A 9,684-nucleotide genomic window follows, 5' to 3' on the forward strand; every position below is an offset into this window, starting at 1 on the left:
GCATTTAACTGAGAACAAACATGTATGTAATGGCTGTGTAAAAAGTTGCAGATCATCAACTGGACTAAAAAGTAATCTTTGCTTTACAGCTCGTTAACAAGTAATGGTCATACTCACCACTGAGTTGACTTTCATAATGTGTGTGTGTGTGAATACATATAGATACATACATACATATACATATAATTATTATATATATATGTGTGTGTAGGCATGCGTGTGTGAGTGTGTGTATACACATATATATGTATATATATATAATATATATGTATGTATGTGTATATATATGTATGAGTATATATATATATATACATATATATGTTTTGTAATGTAAGGACGTACATACATACGTACGTACGTACGTACGTACGTAGGTACGTACATACATACATACATACATGCATGCATTCATACATACATACATACATACATACATACATACATACATACATACATACATAGGTTGCCTAAAAGCAAACAGAAAATATTGATTGAAATGAGTAGAAAATAAAAATACTATTATTGCAGTAAAATTTAGTAGAAGTAATTCTAAGATTGTTTAGATTTGGTTTGTGATTGGAAATCAGTTGTGACAAGAGATAATTTGATTTTAGAGACTAGACCAACAAATTTAATCAAGAACCAAACTGATGGTAAAAATGGATCTCATAAACTTATTCATCTCTGTCAAATTTGTAAGAATTCTATAAATTTTATTTTACAATTTATTAAATTAAATCAGTTGCAAGGGAAGGAAATAAGTTGCAGACAATAAAAGATCAAGAAAAAAATCTTATTTGAACCAATTCCACTTCCCAGAAGAAAAAAATAAAATATATTCATTGTTTTACTTCTCATTATTACAAATGAGATTTCAAGGAGATAATAGAAACGAAATACATGAATAAAAAGGTCCTTCATAATGTACTATTTTCACATGAAGGCATGTCAACTAAGTCTTGTCTCATCCAAAACCAGTAGCAGAAAAAAAAAAAAAATAACAAACAAAAAGAAAAAAGGTCAAGTTTAATAAATATATTACTTTTAGAAGTGGACTTTTCTTTCAGTACAAATTCACTTAGAATATCTGCTGCTGTCCAGTGTATCTCTAGGCATCAGGATCAAATTTACCAAAGAACAAGATCAATTTGATGACTGGATTATAATCAATTATAACTACTATTGCTTGTTACTCTTGTCATCAAAGCCCAGAATTCTTATGATTTAATCAGTCAGTCACTAGATATTGTGTGTATGTGTGTGTGTGTTTGTGTATGTCTGTGTGTGTGTGTGTTTGCGTATGTCTGTGTGTGTGTGTGTGTTTGTGTATGTCTGTGTGTGTGTGTGTGTGTGTGTGTGTGTGTGTGTGTGTGTTTGTGTGTGTGTGTATATATATATATATATATATATATATACTTATGTAGTAATGTGAGTGATTAACATACCTGGATGAATGGTTTACCGCAGCATTATCTGATGTAGAATTCAATACACAATATAGAGTAGATACATGTATTTTTTTTATATTATAAAGGGTGACAGTAATAAATTTTGCCAAGCAGCTAGGAAACTCCTCTGAGAAGTAACTGTCACCCATTATGATATAAAAATCATCACCCACACACACACACACACACAAAGTTGTGTATTGAATCTAGTAGAGTAGGTTTGAGAAATAAATGCGAACATTTTTTGAAGGACAGTTGGGAAATGTTTACAGAGAAAAAGACTGGAGCTTAGAGGAAGATTAGCTGTGTAACACTAAATGTGAACGGAATGTAAGAGGTTATGGTGACCCTGAGAGGTACAAGAAATCAAAAGAGGAAAAAAAAAATAGAAGTAGGGAAGGAATGAGAATGAAGGAGACAGCTTGAGAGATATGACGGTGGGCTAAACGAGATAAAAATTGATAAATTTAAAAGATAGAGAGAGGAGGTATGATAAATTATACCTGCTCTCCTTTAGCTGGTTATTGAATTTATAATACAAATAACAGTGGAATACATATATATAAATATATATATATATCTTTGCAATAACAATCATTATATACAGTTTGCACACTGTAGTTGCAGATTGCATACAGTTGGCATTACAGCGAAATTTTCAGAATTTTTTTTTTTTAGCCTGCTTAATTGGCATTTATGATCAGATTCAAGCTAATGCAAGCTTAACGTGTCATTGAACCATTGTATCTATGTCTATGAATTTTTGTTAAAGATTGAAACATTAAGCTAAGGACTAATTAACATAATTTAATTTACTAACATTATATACATCTTTCATTAACCTCATTGTTTTAATTGTTATTATTTCTTTCTACTTACTATAGGCACAAGGTATGAAATTTTGGGGACGGTGTTAGTCAATTACATGGCCCCAGTGCTCAACTGTTACTTACTTTATTGACCCCAAAAGGATGAAATGCAAAGCTGACCATGGTGGAATATGAACTCTGAAACATAAAGCTGGAAGAAATACCACTAAACATTTTGTCCAGTGTGATAATGATTCTGCCAGCTCACTGTTTTTAGTATTGTAATTATTAATTATTATTCTTATTCAATAGAAAATACTTAAATAATATATCACTGACTTTCAGTCCTGTTAAACTAAGCAATAACTTTTAAACTGTGTTTGAATGAAATTTCCGATTGCTGTTTCATTTATTCATCTATTTGTATATTTTTTTCTTTCAATCTTCCTTCTATATTTGAAATTTATTTTTTCCATAGGTACCAATGACCAAGATCAGATGCTTTCACCTTCACTGTTGATCAAATGTTCCAACATATTATGAGTGAACTGTAAACGTTCCTTTAGCTCTGGTTGGCAGCTGTTCTTCATGATAGAAACTACACTGTATGTGTGAGCAAGCCGTCTTTTGTCAATGTAAGTGACGAAGTAGTTGTTCTGATTGCAACTAATAATAATCTTGGTGTGGTCACTCAAAACATTAACCTGAAATGAAACAAAAGAAAAAGTTGAAACAATTCTTCCATCTCTATACACTGGTTATTCATTATAACATTTGATAAAAGATTGAACAGATTTAAACCTCAAGATGTGGCCAAACTAATTATGAACTAATAGGGAAACCCCTTTGTGATTGCCCAATCTGATAGAAAAAGCAGCCAAATCTTCCTGTAAACACTCTATATTGTTTTTAGAATCATTTGTGAGCTTTGGTCCAACCTACCACATTCCACCATCTCTTACCAACATGAGAGCCACATGTTCCACTTTGTGACACAAATCTCTCACCCATTATCTACAGTATATCTTTGCTATCTTGGTTACATACTACTCCAACTTCACTCTGTAAAGTGGTGAGGAGAGTGTATTTTCTTCTCACTTCACATGTGGATATTTTCAAGAGAAACTTCCACTTACTTTGGCTCCTTCTAAATCCATCTATTCTCCAAACTTCTCTAACCACCAATAGTTATTCCACTACCTCACAGTTTGCACTGAATACATTTCACATCACCACTCTCTGTAGTCATTGACTGGTCTCAATGACTAATATCCACAACTCCTCTCAGTTCCCATGCTACTACCACATAAACATTACTCATACAGAAGCCATATCTTTTGTCATTCTGAACTCTCTACAATAATTCGTATCATTAGACACTCATATCCCTTACCTATGGCCAGAGAAGGGGTGCGATGTTTTGGCACAGCTGTTTGGGTGCTGCTTATTTGGCATCACTGAGTCATTTTGATGTTTCTCTCATTCTTCCCCAACCTCTGTCTTTCTATTTATGTATATGAGCATCTAGTTATGTTAGTATTTATATGTAAGGTCCCACTTTCTCTTTCTCTCTCTCACCCTCTCTCTATGTGTATATGTATATTTCTATGCAGACATGTGTGCCTCTAGTGCCAAAATGCACTGTCACCAAAACAGGTTGAATGCCCAATCATCTCATTCTGATCCATTGACAATTTTGATCTCTTCTTTGACTACACACAAATGAAAGTCAAACAACTGATTGGCAAAGGCCCAATCCTCTAACACAATACAATCTGTAATTCACATACATGCTGCATTCTCTCCTCACTCTAGCCATTTTATCATTAATACAATGGCTTCCTCTCCTCTGAACTAGTTATTTATACATATTACCTTCACCTTTTGACCTTTTGTCATTAGGTCTATACTAACCACTTTATCCAACTCACCCCTACCTGTAGATCGTCCCCCATCATTATCATATTTTCTCTACAGCCATCAACTTACAAATGTTCAAGCTAAATCTAACTTTTTCGCATTCAAATGTAAACTTATTTATTCACATTGTTTTGAATCAATCACACATTATCTTGTAGCTAAGGGATTTCAATGAAGTGATTGTTTAGTTTTAGAATGATATTGTAGGGTAGGTGTGAGAAGCTGGCTGGCCATTTTGAACATAAAACAGTTATCACTAGTTTCTATGTTAAAGGGTTAAAACTCAGCATCAGTTTTACCAGTCTCAGAGGTCTAGCAAAAGCTCACAATCACAACCTTCTAACTGGACCAGTGTTTCTCATAGAAAGGAACCAGAGTCATTGGGGGTGGGGGTGGAGAAAGTGCTTTAGAGATTTTCAAAATTATGGCAAAAAATTGTCATGTTTAGTAAAAATTAAGATGGCTTTAAACTTTTTAAACTTGTCCAACAGCATGGCAAAGAATGCAAACTCTGTTTTGTTTTCTCATTAACAAATAGAGAAGGGGAATAAGTTTCCTTAATATTTTGGTGATGGTGGTGGGACCTTTGAAAACCACTGGATTAAGCTGTATAAAACAAAAATCAGTCAATTTGGTCATATCCCATTTACAACAAGGTGCATAAAGTGAAAGATGCCTTTAAATAGAACTTACTTATCTCCTCTACCTTCCAGTACAGAGACATTAATATACAAAGCAATAACCCCCCCCCCCCCCCCCGAAAATGGGGTTTTATTGTAATGAGAAACCAGAGAGACATTTTAATGCAAAGGAGAAGAAAGAGTCTTATTTATAGTCTGAATTTAGGTTAAGACAGTATTCTGGAGTTCAATGTCACCTGGACAACAAGAGTTCTAACAAAATGAGACATTTTTCAGGTATAATGTTTCATACTAATGGGTTTTTTTTATGATTCAATAGATCTTGAGTTTTTTAAAAATAACATTTGGAAAACACGAGACAGAAACCTGACAATTCTGAATAAAAACAAAACAAAATAGCAATGTTTTTTTTGTGTGTATGTAAAGAAGGATGACTAAAGAGATAATGAGAGCAGGTATTTCATGATATATTTGAGCAGTACACAGAATTATATATACTTTAGTTCACTTGCCAGTCAATTGTTGTTGATATTTAACCTCAGTTCATTCTAGTTGAGGTCATTCTATGATCAAAAGTGGTTTGGCCTTGAACATTCTTGTATTTGTTTTTTCTTTAGACTGTAAATCTAAGACTACATTATGCAATATGTCCTTCCATTTTTTTAAGTTACTTAGGTGTGATATGAGGGAAATTTGGCTGCTATTTCAAGCAAACTGAGCAACCAAATAGAGACGTCTTCACTGTCTCATATAACCCTGTAACTTTTAAAATATTCTACCTCTTCTATGTTCAAACCAGCCAGAGTCAGCCTATAACACCAACCCTACAATGCCATTCTAAAAATAAGTAATTGCATCATTAACATCACAAAGCTAATTAACATCATGAAGATAATGCATGATTAATTCAAAATAATAAGGATAAATAAGCATTACATTTGACAGAGTAATCTGAATGCTAATTAAAGGTGTAATTTGTGTGAGTCATTAACTGTCAGGAGGGAAGTCCTGTCTATAAGGGCTAATAGAATTGCCTTCCCTTCTTTAAGGACACAGTCAATTTAACCACCTCCACCCAGTACCAGACTCAAAGTGAATGAAAAGAAGCAAAGTCAGCTATTATGTGATTTGAACCCAGAATGATAACAGACATAACTACATTATGCAATAATGTAGTCATTACTCTTTGTGCTCTGCTGGCACTACCATCTGTCATATTTATAATAAGAGACTGTAACATGGTTTCAATTACCATTTAAAGAAATTTCAATTTATAGAGCATCACTACTCTTGAGAAAGGTATGAACATCACACAACTTGTCTTTTATGAATACGCATCCTTGTACCTTAAGTAACATAAATAATTCTTGCTACTATAGGCACAAGGCCTGAAATTTTGGAGGTGGAGCAAGTTGATTACATCGAGTGCTCAATTGGTACTTACTTACTTACCCAGTGCTCAATTGGTACTTATTTTACTGATTCCAAAAGACAAAAGACAAAGTCAACTTCAGTATGTAAAGCTGGAAGAAATGCTATAAGCATTCTTTCCAATGCTCTAACAATTCTGCCAGCTCATCCCCTTAAGTAACGTTAAGGCTTATATGGAAAGCAAAATACCTCAGCTAGCTTAAGAATAAAATACCAAAAAGGGATTATGAGATTGCTGGTGCATATCTTCAAGCCCAAATGGATAATAATGCTGGGATTTGAAATACATGAAGAATTTGAAGCCATTTAGAGTGGACATCAGCCTGTCAAAGGTAATATTTTCGAGTGAGCGAGTGAGTGAGAGAAGAATATTTATTTTTCAACCTGGAAGGATGAAGAGTGAAGTTGACTTTGGTGGAAAGTGCAGATATGCAGAACGAATATTGCAGGGTGTTCTAACCTAAGCTCTCATGACTCTGCTAATTTGCTTTGCATACAAATACATATGTGTGTGTGTGTGTGTGTGTGTGTGTGTGTGTATATATATATATATATATATATTACAGAGAGAGAGAGAGAGAGAGAGAGAGAGAGATGACCAATAGCATAGGGAATGTGGAAGAGAGTAGACTGTCCAAATAGGCAAGGGATACATATGCAGCCATACCATCAATTAGGGAGCACAACATGGTCACAAGACCTGCTAGAATACAGCTTACTATCTTAAAACAACAACAACAACAACTACAAAAAAATGGAAGGATACTTTGGATAAAAGTAATCCTAGATACACTATGTTGAAAAAGAAAACACAAGATGGTAATTGTTGGATTACAATGATTAAAAGCTAGCTCAATCTGAGTTTACCAGAGACTAAACAACAACAATGACCTATTTAAATCAGGAACCATCACATTCTCGAGTGGTTATCCAGCTGGTTATCTAGTAACTTACCACTCCACCTAGTTATCCAGTATCCTACCATTCTAGTTAGTTATCTAATACCCTATCATCTCAGCTGGTTATCCGGCACCCTACCCACCTCAGCTGTCCTTAGTAGCAATACATAAAAGAATATGTGAAAAATTACAAGATTACTTACTTGTAGGGTGCCATTGCTGAGATACATAAGGATAGCTCTGGGAGTACGAAACCATTTCTTCAGATATAAACCAGCCATTGGTGAATCAGTTAACACTGAATAATCAGTGAATTCTCCTCCCTGAAAGTTAACATTTAATTTGTTTTAATCAAATAGTAATCATTGTCATTATTTAATATCCTCTTTTCTGTGCTTGCATGAGTAAGACAGAATTTGTTGAAGCAGATTTTATGCAACTGGATGCCTTTCCTCTCACCAGCCCTCACTTGTTTTCAAGCAAAGTAATGTTTTCACATGGCCAGACATGCTTTTTTCTGGGAAGTCTAGAAATGAACAACCTCCCTTGTGTGATGATGGCTCTTGTTTTCAACCATCTTGTGATGCTTAGACAAGGGTACACACACACACCTTTTTTTTTGTGTGTTAACAAAGATACCTTTGGTTTCATATCGAGAATTCTCAGTGGTTATCAAACCTGCCACAGGGCACATCTCCAATGGTAGCCTTGTTAACTCACAAATAAAGAATATTTATCCATCAATGCAGGGTTGAGCACTCATTCTCACTGTTCGATATTAGTGTGTATGTATGTACATATATACATACATATACGATGGTTTTTTTCCAGATGACAAGAGAAAATACACCATGGTGGTGTGAAGTGGTTGGTGAGAGGAAAAGCATCTAACTGTAAAAACAATGCCAATAAAACACGGCCTATTTAACAATAAAGATTAGTTGTGAGTATTACATGAGGAAGGACTGAGACAAGTGGTGAGATGTTGTTCTGGACAGGTCTGCCCAACCTACCATGCCATCATAGAGAAATGGGTGTAAGATAACAATATTAGTTATGATAATGATGAGGTGTCTTATCTTCTATCTTTTACTTGTTTCACTCATTTGGACTGTGGCACTGTCTTGAAGAGTTTTAGTTGAACAAATCAATCCAAGTACTTACTCTTGTTTTATTTTTAAGACTGATACTTATCATATTGGTCTCTTTTGCCAAATCACTAAGAAGGACATAAACAAACTAACACTGATTGTCAAGTAGTGGTAGGGGACAAACACACACATGCACACACAATGGATTCTTTGAGTTTCCATCTAGCAAATCCACTCACAAGACTTTGGTCAGCCTAAGGCTATAGTAGAAGACATTTACTTGCTCAGGCTGCCACGTAGAGGGGCTGAATCTGAAACCATGTGATTGGGAAGCAAGCTTTGTACCACACAGCCATGCTTGTGCCTATAAGCATTTTATTTTTTTTGTGGTGACTGAAAAAATTGACAGTAGATGTGAGGAAACATGAAGAATTATGTGACCAAAGATAGTGTGAGCTGTGTGGCAATACCTTGGGCAAGTGTCTTCTTCTGTAGCCTTGGGTTGATCAATGCCTTGTGAGTGAACTTCGTTGATGAAAATTGTGAGGAAGCTTGTTTTGTGTATATGTTGGTTTGTTTGCGCCCCCCCCCCCCCCATAACTTAGCAATTCAGCAAAAGAGACTGATAGAATAAGTACCAGACTTAAAAAATAAGTGTCTCACCATAGCCACAGTCCAGTGACTGGAACAAGTAAAAGACCAAAGATAAATAAAAGTAAAAGATGAGCATGTGATAGAATGTTTAGTCAAATGACAGATGACACTTACCTTGATGAGATATTCATCCATGTAACGAGCAAAGAGTAAAAGGAGCTTTTTCTTCTTTTCTAGCTTTGGAGGGACACAGTCAATTGGATACCTTGACTCTTTGCCTGTCACATCATTATACTGTATTAACCTGCAAACAGTGATAGAGAGGTGTTAAGAAAAAAATCACATCTTTATTTACATCATCATCATTTTAGCAACAACTTTTCCATGCTTGCATGGGTCTGACAAAATCTATTGAGGTAGATTTTCTATGGCTGTATACCTTTGCTGCTGTTGACCCTAATCTGATTCCCCAGTAATGTTTCTCCCATGGCCGAACATATTTTGCAGAATACACTTTACTCTTTTACTTGTTTCAGTCATTTGACTGCGGCCATGACGGAGCACCGCCTTTAGTCGAGCAAATCGACCCCAGGACTTATTCTTTGTAAGCCTAGTACTTATTCTATCGATCTCTCTTGGCGAACTGCTAAGTTACGGGGGACGTAAACACACCAGCATCGGTTGTCAAGCGATGTTGGGGGACAAACACAGACACATACATATATATATATATATATATATACATATATACGACAGGCTTCTTTCAGTTTCCGTCTACCAAATCCACTCACAAGGCTTTGGTCGGCCTGAGGCTATAGTAGAAGACACTTGCCCAAGGTGCCACGCAGTGG

At 35.1% G+C, this 9,684-nt stretch overlaps 1 protein-coding gene across 1 annotated transcript in view; it reads right to left on the minus strand.

Moving 5' to 3' along the window:
- Positions 1-2,712: 2,712 nt before the first annotated feature.
- LOC106874129 (serine/threonine-protein kinase PLK1) overlaps positions 2,713-9,684 on the minus strand; it is a 153,919-nt gene continuing 146,947 nt past the window's right edge. The window contains exons 11-13 of the mRNA XM_014921746.3: positions 9,008-9,137; positions 7,352-7,471; positions 2,713-2,961 (exon numbers count right to left, since the gene is read on the minus strand). Coding sequence (XP_014777232.1) covers positions 2,752-2,961; positions 7,352-7,471; positions 9,008-9,137 — 460 coding nt within the window. The 3' untranslated portion in view covers positions 2,713-2,751. The remainder of the gene's footprint in view (positions 2,962-7,351; positions 7,472-9,007; positions 9,138-9,684) is intronic.

The sequence above is a fragment of the Octopus bimaculoides genome, chromosome 10 (genome assembly GCF_046866305.1).
Source record: "Octopus bimaculoides isolate indiv1 chromosome 10, ASM4686630v1, whole genome shotgun sequence".
Lineage (NCBI taxonomy): Eukaryota > Metazoa > Mollusca > Cephalopoda > Octopoda > Octopodidae > Octopus > Octopus bimaculoides.